The sequence below is a fragment of the Mixophyes fleayi genome, chromosome 6 (genome assembly GCF_038048845.1).
Source record: "Mixophyes fleayi isolate aMixFle1 chromosome 6, aMixFle1.hap1, whole genome shotgun sequence".
NCBI classification, from domain to species: domain Eukaryota; kingdom Metazoa; phylum Chordata; class Amphibia; order Anura; family Limnodynastidae; genus Mixophyes; species Mixophyes fleayi.
This window is the reverse complement of record NC_134407.1, coordinates 2,590,714-2,609,708: the sequence shown is the minus strand read 5'-3', so window position 1 is coordinate 2,609,708 and position 18,995 is coordinate 2,590,714. Positions and strand designations below refer to the sequence as shown.

General features: G+C 39.7%; 1 protein-coding gene across 4 annotated transcripts in view; it reads right to left on the bottom strand.

Moving 5' to 3' along the window:
* The window catches only part of LOC142160711 (alpha-2-macroglobulin-like protein 1), a 138,239-nt gene extending 120,641 nt beyond the window's left edge, over positions 1 to 17,598 (bottom strand). For all 4 annotated transcript variants that reach the window (XM_075215594.1, XM_075215592.1, XM_075215593.1 and 1 more), the window contains exons 1-3: positions 17,525 to 17,598; positions 6,332 to 6,407; positions 4,950 to 5,042 (exon numbers count right to left, since the gene is read on the bottom strand). In XM_075215594.1, coding sequence (XP_075071695.1) covers positions 4,950 to 5,042; positions 6,332 to 6,407; positions 17,525 to 17,534 — 179 coding nt within the window. In that variant the 5' untranslated portion in view covers positions 17,535 to 17,598. The remainder of the gene's footprint in view (positions 1 to 4,949; positions 5,043 to 6,331; positions 6,408 to 17,524) is intronic.
* Between the last annotated feature and the right edge of the window lie 1,397 nt (positions 17,599 to 18,995).

Below are 18,995 nucleotides of genomic sequence, written 5' to 3'. Positions count from 1 at the left end.
TGTCAAAAGTCATATCTGTCAGCAGTATCTACTCAATAATTTTTAGCACTCCTCAGTGTTTTTGGGGTGTCCTCCCTAATTGTGCATTAATATTTCTGGCTGTCAAAAGTCATATCTGTCAGCAGTATCTACTCAATAATTTTTAGCACTCCTCAGTGTTTTTGGGGTGTCCTCCCTAATTGTGCATTAATATTTCTGGCTGTCAAAAGTCATATCTGTCAGCAGTATCTACTCAATAATTTTTAGCACTCCTCAGTGTTTTTGGGGTGTCCTCCCTAATTGTGCATTAATATTTCTGGCTGTCAAAAGTCATATCTGTCAGCAGTATCTACTCAATAATTTTTAGCACTCCTCAGTGTTTTTGGGGTGTCCTCCCTAATTGTGCATTAATATTTCTGGCTGTCAAAAGTCATATCTGTCAGCAGTATCTACTCAATAATTTGTAGCACACCTCAGTGTTTTTGGGGTGTCCTCCCTAATTGTGCATTAATATTTCTGGCTGTCAAAAGTCATATCTGTCAGCAGTATCTACTCAATAATTTTTAGCACTCCTCAGTGTTTTTGGGGTGTCCTCCCTAATTGTGCATTAATATTTCTGGCTGTCAAAAGTCATATCTGTCAGCAGTATCTACTCAATAATTTTTAGCACTCCTCAGTGTTTTTGGGGTGTCCTCCCTAATTGTGCATTAATATTTCTGGCTGTCAAAAGTCATATCTGTCAGCAGTATCTACTCAATAATTTTTAGCACTCCTCAGTGTTTTTGGGGTGTCCTCCCTAATTGTGCATTAATATTTCTGGCTGTCAAAAGTCATATCTGTCAGCAGTATCTACTCAATAATTTTTAGCACTCCTCAGTGTTTTTGGGGTGTCCTCCCTAATTGTGCATTAATATTTCTGGCTGTCAAAAGTCATAACTGTCAGCAGAATCTACTAAATAATTTTTAGCACTCCCCAGTGGTTTGCGCTCAGAATGGATTCAAAGCAGTCCACATATGATCTAAATGAGCAACCAGGTTCTGTCACCAGTCCTGATGTTAGTGTTCCCAGTACGTCATCTGGCCAAGGCGATGTCAAACAACAGAGTGTTTTCAAATTAGTGCAAAAAACAAAAACCCAAAAAATTTTTACTGTATTGAAGCGAAAAAGAAGTGTAACTGAGCAAAAGTTAAGTGACGATAAAAAAAAAATTGCAAGCATGCCATTCTACACACGCAGTGGCAAAGAGAGAATGAGGCCTTCACCTTTGGCTATTAGTGGCAGATCCCAAAAAGTTACCCAGCCTACAATTGGTGCACAACTACTGTTACGCGTCAAAGCCGAGCTGCAAGATAACAGTGAGGCATTACAGGAGAATATTTGCTCTGATTCACAAATGACAACAATCCCTGTGGAGAGTCCATCCAACAGTGGGATGTCTAATCGTGACCATTCTGTTAGTCTACCCATAAAGAAGGGCCCTTTCAGCAGTTCTGCTGATGTGTGCCTGAACAGCCCGAGTGTAGCCGGTGATACACCAAGTGAGGATGACACTTTGTCTTTAGAAGAGGATGTGGGGGAGATTTGGGTATCCGACGATGAGGATGCGGTTGATTGTGTAAGTCCTGCAGCAGTGTGGCACCAGTGGGAGCAGTTCTGGCATGTGAGGTTCTGGCACCAATATGCACTTTCCAAACACAAGCAGGGATGACGCAGGGGGCAGACCACAACAGTTTGACATCTGGGCTGGTTTGAAGGATTTGTCAAAAAAATGTGTGACCTTGACCATAATTCCAACCAATCCTACTATTAACATGCAAAGGATGGTGGAGGGCCTATCAGGGATTAAACTGTATTTTTCATAATTTTCACTAATAATGTTTGGGTGTAATATACACCCAAAGACGAGTGCTCAATTGCTAAGAGTCATTGATGGAGAGGAAGACAAGCAGGCTTGTCTGTAGAATTTGCAGGCAAATTGTGCTGCGTTATATAGGTAACACCCAAAGAGAAGAGCTCCATTGCTCCATTGCTAATTGTAATTGCTGAAATAGAAATAATAGGGCTGACAGTCTTGGTCTAAATCTGCAGTTACATTTTATTGTACCATAGCTCATTGCGAAACTGGAGAGGTGGCAGGGTTTAGTGATAATCTTCCTCCAACAATACTAATTCATCCCAATATCCCAATATCATAGAAGTCTGTGTAGTATGATGTAATTGCTGATAATGGCCTTCCAAAGGGAATGACTAGTTGATTTTAGGGCAGAGCTGTCACGGTTTTTGGGCAATTCTTTTACAGCACAGCAAATATCAAAATGTTTAGCGGACTCATCTGCATCACCACTGGGTGTCTTGGGAAAGCAATTTCTTTTATTACAAGCAGTTGCCAGAGAAACTGAAGGAGAAGACGTCCCAACAAGATGTTGATAAGTCTGGGATCCTTGCAAAGAAAATTAAGTATTTCATCTACAATTAAAATATAGTTAGCACATTTACTTTGTTTTATTGCACACTATAATTTTATGTAGCACCTTTTCAAAATCTATTATTAAGGCAATCACTTGACTCAAGCTAACTGTGTCTGCACTTTCTTCACAGGTAACTACTTCGCTGGACTAAAGTATATTCCCCTCAAATGCTAGTCTTCTTGCAGCTGCTGTATTCTCCTACATGCTGTTGCAGAAACCACAAATTGACCCTAAATGTTTATGGACACAAACAGCATCTCCTGCATGTCATTTTTCAAAAGTTCTGTAACACCAAGTTGATAGTGTGTGCAAAACAGGAAATGTGATGGAATTCAGCCCCGCTGTAATGCTGGACCAATATTGGGGTCGTAATCAGAAATGACATATCCTCAGGAGACTCCAAGCAGGATTAGCCATCTTTCAATGACATCCCTTAGTTTTTGGAACAGTTTGTCAGCTGTATGCCTCTTAGTGAAGCTGCTGATACACAGAGTAGCCTACTTCTCAAAAATGTGATGCACCTGGGTACATGCTGCTGCTGTCCATGCTGGGGAAGGCGAAAGACCAACCCAGTGGGCTTTCACAGTCATATAATCTTTTGTTTGCCCAGTTCCGCTTGTACACATATCTGTGGTTAAGTGTACAGTGGGTAGAATACCATTTTGTCACCCAATAATGACATTTTTAGGAACTTTCCGGTACAGGAGAGAATAAGCTTTTCTAGTAAAATGGTATAGTGATGACATTTGCTAACAGGGACATAACACCTCAATTAAATGTCTTAAACCAACTGTATTAATAGTGGACATTGGACACAGATCTAACGCTAGCATAGTACCCAGGGCGTCTGTGATCCGCTTTGCGACTGGGTGACAGGTTTCATTCTTGCTTCCTCTTGCAGAGGATTGTTTACTTGCCAATTGTTGGGGGGGAAGATTGCAGGTGCTGGGATGTAGATGAGAGAAGGGAGGTAGATTATGCTGGAATGCTTGTTGTTAATTTTTTTTTAACCAAAGTTTCTGATTTTCCCAACAGTTTGCCAATAACTCGCTGAAAAATGACGAAACATGGATGAGGATCCCAGATGGTTAAGGTCCCTACCTCTACTGAGTGTGGCTTTCAAAATGTTACAAATGGATAGACAACTCTTGCCAGGATTCGTGTAAAAATAATTCCACACTTAAGAGGTGGATTTTTGGTCTTATGCCCAGGCATGACAATGGCCTTTTTGTTATCACTGGCAAGAACTGCAGCAATTTTTCTTTTCAAGTGTATGAAAATCATATTGTGACATAGGAGGTGTTCAAAATTGAATAAAAAATGACTGGAAATTAGTGTTACTGAGGTTAATAATAATGTAGCTACAAAATAATACCTAAATTATGTTATTTTAGCACCAATAAATGTAATTTTTATAACAAATTGCAAAACAAAACCAAACAAAACCAAAACCAAAACCAAAACACGCAATGGCGGTTTTGCAAAACCAAAACCAAAACCAAAACACGACGGTAATCCAGATCCAAAACCGAATCCAAAACCAAAACACGGGGGTCAGTGACCATCTCTACTAAAGACACAGTGGGTCATTTCTAAAGCAATGCAGGAAAAGCTGCCAGTCCTGTGTTATAAAATGACATGAATCCTTTTACATGATCTACAACTGGTTTATGCCTCTGTGCTCCAACTTGTTTAGTTGTTACTAACACATACTTCCAATATTCCCTTCATAGAAACATATGTGACTGCGTTTAAAAAGTTTAACTATTGCAAAACATGTTGACAGCATATGAACACCTCACCGCTCTGTAGCATCTTCCCCTGACATTATGAGATGCAAACTACCAGTCAAATCTCTCTATATAGTATAGCAATATGCGTACTGTGTGTTTCAAAAAAATGAATTAAACATTATCCTTATAATAAATGACTATCCACTGCAATCACCACAAAGGTGAAATGCTTCAAGCATCTGCAAGAAAACACTTCTTTTGTCAAAAATTTTGTATGAGCCCTAAATGTGCCCTGTGATTGGGGGTGGTTTGAATTAATAACAGTGCAGGGATTGTTGATAGACAGTGGCATAAGTGAAGGGGAGAGCTAATCCAAGGGTTTGCTGGTGATATAGTAAGTGCAAAGGATGAAGGATTAATGATATTTTCAGTGCAATGTGGGCTCACCATATGTTCAACAAAGTGATCTGAGAATGGAACTAGTGCAAGGTAGAAGGAGGCAATGGAATCAATGCAAGAACCACTAAAGTATCACCAGAGCTGCTATAACGCTCTGGGGGGTCCAGGGCACTTAAAACAGGGGGTTATCATTTTAGATACATTTTAGACAAATACACAGCAATAATGTGTGCACTACTGTTAGGTGCTCGCAGCTCTGCCTTCACCAGCAGTACAGTGTGAGTGGGACATACCTCCCAACTGTCCTTGTAGTCGGACCAAATCCAGACTTTTAAAACAAAATTGGCAGACTGTTCTGCTCTCTCCTACCTGTTCTTGTCACTTTCACCAGCAGTCACAGGTGGTGAAAGTGGTTTATTTAGATCAGGTGCTGCTTGTCTGGATCCTGGGATGTTGGAGGCCCTATTTGGAAAAAAAATGAGATTTAGAAAAAGCCAACTAGACCAGTCTTTAAATTAATAGCACCAACATTTAATAATTAGGCCTCTCTCCAGTCCCAACATTTAAGTAATAGTCCTTGCATTTGATAAATAGACCTATTTCCCTCCAACCAACCCCAGCAAAAGATTAATAACATTTGCGTTTAAAATGACCCTTTCCAACATCCATCCCCGGCATTAAATAATTCATATTCACATTTAGTAAATAACACTCCTCCTCAAACTCAGCCCCACATTTAATTAATAACCCCAAATTACACTAGCATTAAATTAAAGATCCCGTTACTCCATCTTAATATAATAGGCCCCACTACTAAATTAAATATGCCACTAACAAATTAAATTGCCCCACCATCACCCCACAAATAAAATAGCACCCATTAAGTAATTAGCGCCCACCTACAATCCACCATTAAATTTAAAGCTTACCTCCCATCCATGTACTAATATAACAGCCCCCTCCCTTCTCTCATATCAAACAATATATTAAGAACCCCCCCATTGCCTTTCATATTATAGCAACATACATCCCTCTTTCCTTACACATTACAGCAGCCCCCTTACTTCCCTTCACACATTATAGCAGCCCTCTCCTTTCTTTCACACATTATAGCAGCCACCCACTTTTCTTCACACAGTATAGCAGCCTCTCCTTCTTTTTTAAGGTGACTGGTCCCGGAGGAGGGGTCGGCCACCTAGTACAACACTATACCACCCACCCTACTGGCACCTGATTCGGAGGGGGGGGTCTGTGTCCGGTACCCACCCTTGCCCTTTAAGCGGGTTCTATTAATTATAATCCTAGGGGCCATGGACCGGCCACTACACATAACTGAGTAATTTTTTTTGTTCAATCCCCCCCAAAAAAAGACATCCAGCAACCTTCAGAGGCTACCGGCCTGCCCGGAAAATCCCTGCAGGTTCTATAGCCAATCCGCCCCTGCATAGTTTTTATTCTTTTGCATTCTTTTTGGATTTATATTAAACATATGTATTGGAGGTATCCTGCAGTGGTCTTGTCTATTAGATCAGAGCACACCTAGACCCGTATTCATCTCCAGACATATCTTTACATCTGCTCCTTTTTGAATATGGACAAGCGTATGCCCAGGTAATGCATTTTTAAAAAAAGGCAAAGTACATTATTTTAGGGTGCCTTAATGAAGCAGACCCTCCATGTAACATAGAAATAATAGTTGCTATTGCTGAACTTAACATAAATACACGTGATTGTTCTTGGTCTATACTTACAGTAAATCATCGCTTAAAACCAATGTCACCTCCAGGGACAGTAAGAGACATAGCAGCCTCATCATGGTGCCCAGACCTGACGGAGAGACAAAAATAGGGGTCACTTTCAGATCTGCTATCTCTTTCCCTAATATAGAAGGTCTCACTAATCATATCATACAATAGATTGGACACCTAATAACATTCCTTCCAGCTGTCCTGATCTACGGGATTTGAAAGGGGCGGCCCTTGCTCAGGAGCGGGAGGAGCTTGGTCCAAATATGTGTGGTTGGAAAGTGGGCGTGTTTGTGCGGATCTGGTTTGGGTGGATCAAGGGTGGGGCTTATATTGTCCTGCTTTTGTATTTATAAATGTTGGGAGGTATGTACCAATGGCTGCTATTTCATCAAATAATATATTACTCACTGATTACATTAATTACCTGATACCTGTTCTACAAATATTCTGCTAATGATCGCTACACACTATTAATATAATAAAATCTGTGACATTTTACAGTGCAGAACATGAGAAGGAGAGATAAACACACCATGGATGACTCTGCCCACTAAAGCATATGATCTAGAGGGAGTGCGGATTGACAAGATATAAAATATAAGGAATTCAGGAACGGCATCCATGTTTAATGATAATAATGACTTCATTGTGTAGAGTTATGGGATTTCATTTTGCAGAGGAGGATTATTGATATGACAGAATGGGTGGGATGGCACAGTGTTAGACACGTTACTTGCTACATGGAGGAGAGAACAGATAATTCAGCTCTGCCAATGGAGTTGCACCAACCCAGAGCTAGTAGGGATCAGTGGGTAAATGTATTAAGCAGCGGATCTATAAATTCACTGCTACTCTGCGATTGCGTTAGCCATATTTAAAACAACAATATTTTTAAAGGCAAATTTCCCCGGGTTTTGCAATGAATAATATTGGCATTTTAATATGGCAGTTGACAGATCTGCTGCTTAATACATCTACCCCCAGATCTCATCCTATACGTCTAACAAGACGGTTTTCACACCTAGGCTGAGAAGAACAGTTCTAGACGCAGTTTGCCCAATGTAAAACAAAGACGCAGACACGCGAAGGTCCTGCATAAAATTAAGAACGTCCTAATTATCTCTCATTTTAAGATCTAACTTAAATCATGAATGAGGCTAAAACCAGCAGTAGTTTAGGAGACAAAAAATTGGGTTTAATTAATTAAGATTAATAAAAGGGGTGGTTGGAAAGTGGTAGGAAGTTGGACTTTTAATGTGACAATTACAGTTTTGCACAATATGTGATATCTAAGGGTCAGTAGTCACCATTTGTGACTTCCCTGAGATTTCCCTGCCTTGGGCTGATGACAGAGATAGAGCTATGAATAAGGGTTTGGTTATCTCTAACAATAAGATTATTATATTGTTAACCTTTGTTCTTGTTTGACCCAGGATATATTGGGATAACCACTAGGCAGCACAGTGGCCTAGTGTTTGTGCTTCGCAGCACTGGGGTCATGAGTTCGATTCCCGACCATGGCCTTATCTGTGTGGAGTTTGTATGTTCTCCCTGTGTTCGCGTGGGTTTCCTCCGGGTGCTCCGGTTTCCTCCCACACTCCAAAAACATACTGGCAGGTTAATTGGCTGCTATCAAAAATTGACCCTAGTCTCTACCACTCTGTCTGTATGTGAGTGTGTGTCTACATTAGGGAATTTAGACTGTAAGCTCCAATGGGGCAGGGACTGATGTGGGTGAGTTCTCTGTACAGCGCTGCGGAATTAGTGGCGCTATATAAATAAATGATGCTGATGATGATGATGATGTACTATGGAAGTCATTTGACCCTGTATTCAAATAAAGAGACTCACCGATTATAAATTATCTTCCTGGGATTCTGGATAGTGGAAAATGTGGTTAATGTTCATATGGCCCATATTACTTTGAGTATACTTATATACTCCAGGTGTGGTGGGCCTCTGGCCAATACCTCTAGTTCAGTACGTCATTATCTATTAGAGATGAGCGGTTTGGATGATGTGAAATCTGACGAGATCCGTCTTTGGGGATCCAAGTGAAACCGAGTTGTGACTCGCTTTCTTCCACCAAATTCGAATCTAACAACGAAGTGAAACGTCATTTCTGTGTTTGTTTTTTTTGCAAAACTCTTTTTGGATCCTCATCTTTTGTATATATAGTCCACCCTCATTCTCACAAGTACCATTTTAGAGCAAACAGCATGCAGGGAGGAGGTTAGCTGCAGTGCTCTGCTGATTAAATAGCGTTAAAGGTGAACCAGGGACATAGGAAATCAGTAGAATCCTGTCATTATTGTAAAGCAATTCTGTAGACAATTTGATTTGCCCAAAAAAGAAAAATAGATAACATTCCATATACCACCCGCAATGGCAAGACAAGGCTCAGACTGTGTTCACCTTTTGCTAGTAGGAGTCCTGATACTGCTGGTAATGGAATATGCACTAGAATGGCCATTCCCAAATAGAGTGCCCAACGCAGTCGTGCATCTACCTCAACCTCACATGCACCACCTTGTCGCTCAGAGTGTACGTCTCTTACTGACACATTCAAAACAGAAAAATCAGTACCCGAGGATAACGCTGAGGTTAAAGAACAACTTGGGCACTCACAGAATCCTGAATAGAGTCTAAGGAGGGTATCCATGAGTGCTACATGTGAGTCTGAGGTTTCAGACTCAAACAAACACTGTAAAAATAGAGCAGCCTCCTTCAAAAAGTCCTCAATCATTTGGAAAGGTGAGGATGGGTGGTAGTAGTATTAGTAATGATAATGATGTACCCATAGAAATTGAGGATGCTACTATGGAAGTTACAAATGTGCAAGAGGATGAGGGAGAAAGTTGTGGATCTGAAAATGAATGTCAAAATAAAATAAAGAATCCTGGCGCAAAGTGAGATAAGATACAAATATAATGGGTATGGTGTTACGTATTTATATATATTGAGGCAAATGCCCTATTACATAGTGCAAATAGAAAAAGGAGTAACATATGAATTACAAATGCAAAACAACATTTAATATTGGTTAAAACCAGTGCAATGGTGGAAAACCGCATGAATATATGCGCAGATAAAAACAAAGGTCAGCCAGAGCCAGCCCTTGCTAGATGTTAACCCCCTATACCTGGGAGAAGACGTGATAACTCCGCGCATGCGCGAAAGGTTCCACTGGAAGACGCAGGAGTGTGACGTCCGCTCACACACACAGGAGTTCAGCTAGAGGCTACACTGAAGAGGACCGGACTCCCCGGGAAATCATCAGAATCCAGCGATATATACAGCCCAAGGTAATACCTAACAGGACCTACTTGTCCGGGACAAACACTGAACTCTAGCGGTGAGTGACCCCTCCTTCTCCATTCTTCACTACTTGTTGCATCTGACCCTCTATTATTCCGGATCAGGATTGAGACATACTTTATCACATTGCCTATATTGGAGGCTATTGCACTATTGACCTTTAACGGATACAGATAAGGGATCTGATTTTTCAGTGCTATTAATATTGACATTATAATCTATGTTTGCATGCACCCTTGTGTTATAAGTGTACATGTTACATGACGGTTGCTGATACCCACCTATAGTACTATCTATATGTGTATGTGACCAATTTTTAAGTTTTTATCTGCTCATATATCCATGCGGTTTTCCACCAGTGCACTGGTTTTAACCAATATTAAATGTTGTTTTGCATGTATAAATCATATGTAACTCATTTTTCTATTTGCACTATGTAATAGGGCATTTGCCTCAATATATATAAATACCTAACACCATACCCATTATATTTGTATCTTATCTTACTTTGCGCCAGGATTCTTTCTTTTATTTTGATATCTATACTAAGGGGAGGAACAACTCTTTTTTCTGAGCGGCATTGTAGATAATTAACTCCCAAGCTGCGCATATTGGTATTCTTTGTTACCTAAAAATGAATGTGTTGTAAATTGATGAGAGAATGAGGAGGAGGATGATGATGATTGTGTTGAAGTAAGGCAGCCACCAGTGTTACCACCAGCAGAAGCACTGTAGTCTTTGTCAGACCAAAATAAGTAGAGGTAGAAATGTTGAACATCTAGATCCCTCCTCCCCGTTATGTCAAGACAAGTAAGTATTTGCAAGAGGAAACAAGTATGACAGTCAGCATCCTGTTGCACATCAGATCACTAAATCCATGACAGCTATGTTAGCATTGGATCTGCACCCAATTTCCGTCATCAATGCAACAGGTTTTTAGACGACTAGTTGAGGTCATGTGTCCACCGTATAAAATTCCATCTTGATTCCATTTGATCTGGTCAGGCTTAAAAGAATTGCCCAAATGTACTTCTGGTACCTCTAGCGTGTCTCAATTGCATACACCTTGTCTTAGTAGAATGCTGGAGGATTACATTAATGCTAAGTAGAACTTAACATCTCAGACAGTGTCTATGAATTCTGGGAGGGGAAAAAGGAAATTTGGAGGCCCTTGTACAAACTAGCTATGGTGTACTTAAGCTGCCCACCTCCAGTGTCAACCTAATAAATACTGTCTGCATTTGAATTGTTGTCCTAATAATACTGTTGATGTAGTTATAGTGTCGACTTTAGAACCCTGTCTATTCTTATACCCACCAATCATTTTATGTAAATCCTGTTGCTGTCGAAACCATGTATGTATCACACCTGGGGTGGTGGCCCCAAGTACAATGCCTTCTTGCACCATTTAACATTGTGCCCTTATTGTCTCATCATCTGATAAACAATGTCTACTGATGCAGATGCTGTCCAACTTTTGAGCTCTGATACTGCCACTGCTGTACCTTCATCAGTGCATTTGCTGCTGACCCTCTGCAATATATTTGCTGCTGACCATATCCAATGTATTGTTGCTACACCTCTCCAATGTATTTGCTGCTGATGCTCTCCAATGTATTGCTGCTGACCCTTTCCAATGTATTTGCTGCTGACCCTCTCCAATGTATTGCTGCTGACACTCTCCAATGTTTTGCTGCTGACCCTTTATAATGTATTTGCTGCTGACCCTCTCCAATGTATTGCTGCTGACGCTCTCCCATGTTTTGCTGCTGACCCTTTATAATGTATTTGCTGCTGACCCTCTCCAACGTTTTGCTGCTGATCCTCAAGACTTCTCCCGAACTGCTGCCCTCCATTAGAATGATCTCCCTCATTCTATTAGAACTTTCCCCTGTGTGGTTTCAAACATTTTAAACACACTTTTTCTTAAAAGCCTATCAGTCACCTGCTTAACTACCTACCTTGTTGGATACCTCTCCCTCCCATCCCTTCTTCCCCTTTCCTCTCTCGCTCGTTGTGACTCTGTCCCCATCTTGTGTCTTCGGTATGTCTGCCTCTACCTTAGATTGTAAGTTCCTTTGAGCAGGGCCCTCTTTCCTCCTGTTTCCTCCACTTTTAATTTTGCTGTCCAACTACTCTGCCCACCTCCCTCTTAGGCCTTCTGTCCACTGACTCCTCTCTTGCTTTTCTCTGCACCCGTCAGTGGTTGTTAACCTTTTAGCTGAGCCCACCCTCTTGATCACAGGTTTCCAGCTTGTGCTTAATATCTCTCACCCTCACCCTTTCAGCCTTCTTTTTGAGCTACCTGAGCTATAGTGTTATTTGTTAATTGTATTGTGCTGTTTTGCCTTGTACTGTCCTATTGTTTGTCCCTATAAGGTGCTGCAGACATTTTGTAGCGCCCTATAAATAAAAATTGGTACAAACTGGTACATTCTTGCACCAAAATCTCCCATTTTAGGGAACTTTATGCAACTCATTACAAAGTCGAACTGTATTCAGCATGTTACTAGTGCTGCCAACTGTCAACTTACTGCTGGTTGGGTGACCGATGTGCCAAATTCTGTCTCTCTATTTCTCTGAATGTCTACTTTGAAATTCAATTGCATTGTCTTGTCAAGACAGATGTTTGACAACCAAATCTGCATCAATGTGAGTTATACATACTTGTGCGAGAAGGCCAACTATTGCCCAATCTGAACTGTCTGGTTTACATATTTTTACACTTCACTAATATCCCATATATGTATTATTTATACATTCCATATTTATATACATTCCATATTGATATACATGACATCTTTCATACATGACATCTTTCATACATGACATAGTTATAAACTTGCAAATATATATACGAGTGACGAGTCCCCTTGTTTGATTCACAAGGGCAACATTATGGCACAAACTATTTACTCATACCATAACAAACACTTATAGTAAAACAAGGTGTTCAAAAGCTCTGCACTTGGCACTCGATATATATTCTACCAAACGGACAGTGCATAGTAAATAAACAGTGCAGGCCACCTTTGTCTATTTAGTTTTATCAATGTCTAACTGTATTAATTCTATCACTGTCCAATCAATGAACTCTGCCTGTTTTTGTAGCATAAGTGTCTGTGATGGATGCTAAGTTACATTCTAAATTTATTGTATGCTTACTCTTTGAAGGTTTTTATTATGGGTGCACTCCACCTTCGTCTATCATCATCCAAATGTATTTATATAGGGCCGTCAAATTACGTTACACTTTACAATTGGGTATCTAAATACTTCTCTAAATCTCTGCTCATGTCACTGTCAATTTTTACCTAGTTAATTTCTAAAAGACATAATGCATGTTCCTTCTTTCCTAGGTCGCACCTCGGAAGATTAATCACATTACATTATTTTACCTATTTTTCACATTTTTTAATTGAATCCAAATCCAAAACCAAAACCTTTCACGTTTGTTCGATGAAACCGGTAGCAAAGCCGAAACAAGAATTTGGTTTAGAAACTGAAACACGAGGGTCAGCTCACATCTATATTATCTATATTATTATTTGTGCACTGTAATAAGTGAGGCATACAAATATCTAGATTTTTAGGCAGTCAGACCACAACACAAGGCAGGGAACACTGTAAAACCTTCTCTACAGGGGATAAACTGGTTCACAGTCTAACCAGCAAGAGAGTACGCAGAGTCTGGTATAAGAAGGAAGTTACAATCAAGTTCAAACCAAGCTACTAATACGACACCACTCACCAACTTCAGTCCAGATATATTCTAAAATAAATCCACAAAAAGACCTCAGGACAAACAATCCTCTTTAGTTCCCTACCACCCCTCCTTCTTCATTTCACCAACCCACAATTACTTTCTTTTCATACAGATCCTTCCCTGTACCGACCCACTGGTTTTATCCTAAGTAAAGACACTTTCAGCCACCAAAAATTCATCACTACCCAAAACCCCTGTCACCCTCCCCCATTGCAACCAATAAGTGTGGGACACTCCATGGTGATGTATAAATGAGTAAACAACTTTAGGTGCATGGCTACGATTTGGGAGTATTTTAAATACCTACTCTGATGCCAAGAAAAGAAAACTTTTGGGAAGGATTTCCTTCCTAGCCCTCAGGATAAGAGAGCGTCTCTTCAAGAAGTATTCCACCATTCCCCTTCAACTGCTGACTGTCAATTACCAGTGTGAGCCATAGAGAGGGACAGAGGCTCTATAACTAAGTACACACTACAGTGTTTTCAGGCCATAAAAGACTGCTTGGGACTATATTGCATAAGTGTGTACAGTTAAACGACGAACAATAGTCATTCCAAAGAACCGATCATTGTTTCATTTGATTGTTCAACAGATCTAAAAATCTCGTTTAGCTCTGGAACGACATCTTTCCAATTCTGCAGTTTGTACATACAGTACCCACTATCAGGATTTCATGATCTTTTCAACCGATGGTTATGACAGGTGTAGCACAGATTTGAAGGTAAATCTAGTGAAACATGTATAGTGCATGAATCTGCATGCTGATTGAGACCTTTCTTCTTTTTCAGTCGTTAGTACAATCGCTGTAGATAACACATTAGTTGGAAAATTCTGCAGTTTGTACCCAGCCTTAGTCATAGCCAGAGGAGCTGAAGATGCTGTAGATGGTTAATTGGGAGTAAAAGACAGTAGACAGTGCAGAATGATGTTAGCCTGACCTGTCAGGGAGCCCTGTATCATAAGCATGAAAGTCGCTCGGAGAGACCTCCGCCAGACGCAAATCATATAGTCTGTACTTTACTAGGAATACTCTCTGTTACCATTACTCATAATAATAAATATCCACATCCCTGTTATAATTACTTTTCTCACTGTATACGACGGAGGCTTGTTTTATAAAAATCAATAACAAATGTTTTAACCACAAAATTTCTGACACTATCCATATGACTCAAAGCCTGCAGGCAAATTATAGGACAGCTTTACTATATACAGTCCAAGCAAAAATGTATTATCTAAACCCTCATAAATGCACAGTGGGAGACCCCCGTCTATGCACTGGAGGCTTGCAGATCAATATTGAGCCTTCACAGAGGAACTGTTGTGCTGGGTTTGCCACCATGGAGCCTCAGGCCCCACATCACATCATCTCGATGCTTCATTTTCAAACCTAAAATTATTAAAGTTCTTCATTTCCAATAGTTGCCCTACTGGCACTTTCATGTGTTATTAGGTCAGCACACTGTAGCTGGTGGGAGGTAGGATCAGCATTACCATGCAACAACCTCCACACACATTGGGTTTTGTATTGTGAGGTCAGTGAGACCAAGCTGCGCTCCTTTATAATAATGAAATGTAAATAAAATCATTTGAGAGAGTGCAGCCAGGACAATTAAGACCACTGTGGTTGTGCAAAAAAAAAGAAAATACAGCCTGGTGCTCTGAAGCAAACAATATAGAAATCACTGTGTGTCAGCACATACATAAGTAGGAGAATTATGTTCACAATGATGCTATATTGGGATAGTTCACCTGCCAACGTCCAGGGTAGGTGAGTCCCTAGTGAGTGCAGCAACATGTGTTCTCAGGTTGTCAGATGTAAAACCTTCCTGAGACTCTATTTTAAAATTATGCAGCAACCAAGGGGGGAAGGAGTCTGAATTCTAAAAAAAAAAATTTGTATTGTGGGAATCTGATTTCATCAGTGTTTTAACATGGACTGCCCATGTCCTTTAGATTATTAAAGCAGCTCATTTCCACGAGGACATTGAGGGTTTTTTCCAATAATTTTCTGATTTTACATTGAGTGAGATAAGAGAACAACCTTCATTGGATGACACAAGCAGCGTGTCACCTTCCTGATATGTGACTGTGCTACATAAACTCGGCAATACTGAGAGGTGGATAGAATTTTTTTTTATTTTACTTTTCAAGCTTTTTATCTAGTTGTATGTATCCAGCATTCCAGAAAAGATTCCAAACTGACTAAGGTCATTTCCTGATCATACAGAGCTACTAGAATCTAGATGTCCTGGTTTTAATGGTGAGGTGTCCCTATTTTTTAATATTGACCAACTGCACATTTAAACTCTACTTTTTCTGTATTTTGGATGCAGTTCTTACACTCTGGGTTGTTAAGTTAATATATATATATATTATATAGTATTTCTGGAGAGCACAGAAATGGCCTTTGGGTATTTTTATGACATACACTATCATGAGCTCTGTTCCATCAGTACCAGCACAAGATGAGTATATAGTGAAATAATTATGCTGCTGAATTGTTTTCTATTGACTTGCTGCTATGGATGGTATAATGGAACAGCTTCATTTTGGAGTTTAAAAGTAATAATAAAGTTTATTTTTATATGGAGCGCTGGGTTCCTGTCTAGTGTTTGGACAGGAATTTATGTGCAATTTATTGAACCTGGCACCCACTATTAGTTTTTGGAGGTGATGTGTGTTTCTCATTGACATAGATCGATAGATCGATAGATAGATAGATCGATAGATAGATAGATAGATAGATAGATGTGAGATAGATAGATAGATAGATAGATGTGAGATAGATAGATAGATAGATAGATAGATAGATAGATAGATAGATAGATAGATAGATAGATAGATATGAGCTAGATAGATAAATAGATATATAGATAGATAGATAGATAGATAGATAGATAGATAGATGTGAGATAGATAGATAGATAGATAGATAGATAGATAGATAGATATGAGATAGATAGATAAATAGATATGAGATAGATCGATAGATAGATAGATAGATAGATAGATAGATAGATAGATAGATAGATAGATATATAGATAGATATGAGATAGATAGATAGATAGATATGAGATAGATAGATAGATAGATAGATATGAGATAGATAGATAGATAGATAGATAGATAAGAGATAGATAGATAGATAGATATGAGATAGATAGATAGATAGATAGATAGATAGATAGATATGAGATAGATAGATAGATAGATAGATATGAGATAGATCGATAGATAGATAGATAGATGGATAGATAGATAGATAGATAGATATGAGATAGATAGATAGATAGATAGATAGATATTTAAAGGTGGGGAAAATGCACTTATCAAATGAAGTACCATGGCATGAGGGGGACTGTGTAGTGCTCCAAGGTGCACAGAGATTGTGTTGTATGTACCCTCCATGGTTCAGAAATAAAGAGTAGCGAGAAATTACTATAACTGTCAGGAAGTTTGTATTGAGGGAACAGAGGTCATTAGAAACTAAGGTTTTGATCAGTACGCCCTCGAGTCATGGATGGTGCAAGATATTGACGCTGTCCCCTAGGAATGTTAATCAGAACTAAAACACCTTCAGCCTTGGGACCTTAGTAACTGGGAACATCGACACACAGCTTTCACATAAAGTATATCTTCATTTTAAGAGACCTCATGGTATGAGTAGGTGACTTGTGGCTCTTCAGCCTTTGCTCAACTACATATCCCAGCATGCCATGCCAGCATCTGGCACGCTTGTAACACAATAGCTGTAATCTTATAGGTTGCGTTAGATTGGACTAAGCGGTTCTCGACAAAATTCAGTGAGTTTCCTTAAGGTCTGACCCTATTTTTGCTGAGATATTGTTTCTGACCCTGACTCTGAGTATAATAGTTCTCCTTTCATCATAACAAAGAAACAACGGAAAATGACTGGAACATTGATGAACAATTCTAACTGCAGAGAAAATAAACTTATCCTAATGTCTATTAATGTTCATTCAGGAGACAATAATGTTGCAAAGAAGAACAAAGCTCATGGTATCTATCCCAAACTCCTATTGGTCCAACACTGGGTAATCTTATTGTCGTTTTACCGTCCAGCCAACATGATAATCTGTCTCCTCACCTTCTTCCATGTAACTCGGATGCTCCTCTTCAACTGTCTATCTGTTCCTTAGTCTCTGGGTTTCTTGTTTGTGGTGTGTCCCGCTGGGGTGACAACATAACAGTCTTTTCTCTTATTTACTCAATACTTTTAATTAAAGTATTGGCTGAATTCCTGAACTCTGAGCTGTTAGATAAACTGTTTGCTTGAATGTGTCACTTGCTTTGGTTACACATGACTGAAAGGGTACAATACTGTATAACAGAAGGATGTGATATTTTTGCCAGGATCATAGATAAGTGAAGCAATTCAGCATTTTTTCAGTATTCACTGGATTTTGGCTGATATAATAATCTTGGACAAATGTACAATCTGAATGGCAAAAAGTCTGAACAGAACAGAAAGGAATTGAGGGGTCAGAACTAGGGGTGTGCACCGGCCACTTTTAGTGTTTTGTGTTTTGGGTTCTGATTAGCTTGAGGTTTTGGGTTCTGATTTGTTTTGCCAAAACACCCGACGAAAGGTTTTGGTTCTGATTTAGGGTTTTGGGTTCTGATTTATTTTTAAAAAAGCATAAAAAGTGCTAAAATCCCGTTTTGTTTTTTTTTTTCCACTCCTACGCTATTATTAACCTCAATAACATTCAATAAGAATCATTTCCACTAATTTCCAGTCTATTCTGAACACCTCACAGCTATCTGGACTGCGTAGTGGAGTGGCCCCGGTACCCAATTTGGTACCGGGGCCACAATATCTCCTCCAACTGGTCTGAATTCCACTGCACAGATGGCTGCTCCTACATCCTCTGCAGCATATACAGGGTGTAGTTTGAGCGCGGCAGTACCTCTTGTTTTCGACGATGACAGGTCATTTTCATTAATTTTTGATTTGGCAGCAACAGTCAACGTATTTTAATATCTGAAACGCATCTATCTGGACTGCGTAGTGGAGTGGCCCCGGTACCCAATTTGGTACCGGGGCCACAATACCTCCTCCAACTGGTCTGAATTCCACTGCACAGATGGCGGACACCGGATGCACGTCTAACACCAACATAGCTGTTAAGGCCGCTGTTATTTTTGGGTACAGCAGCAACAGAGAACGTAGTTTGACTTTTAAATAGCAGTACCTAGTATTTTTGGGTACAGCAGCAACAGAGAACGTTGTTTGACTTTTAAATAGCAGTACCTAGTATTTTTGGGTACAGCAGCAACAGAGAACGTAGTTTGACTTTTAAATAGCAGTACCTAGTATTTTTGGGTACAGCAGCAACAGAGAACGTAGTTTGACTTTTAAATAGCAGTACCTTGTATTTTTTGGTACAGCAGCAACAGAGAACGTAGTTTGACTTTTAAATAGCAGTACCTAATATTTTTGGGTACAGCAGCAACAGAGAACGTAGTTTGACTTTTAAATAGCAGTACCTAGTATTTTTGGGTACAGCAGCAACAGAGAACGTAGTTTGACTTTTAAATAGCAGTACCTAGTTTTT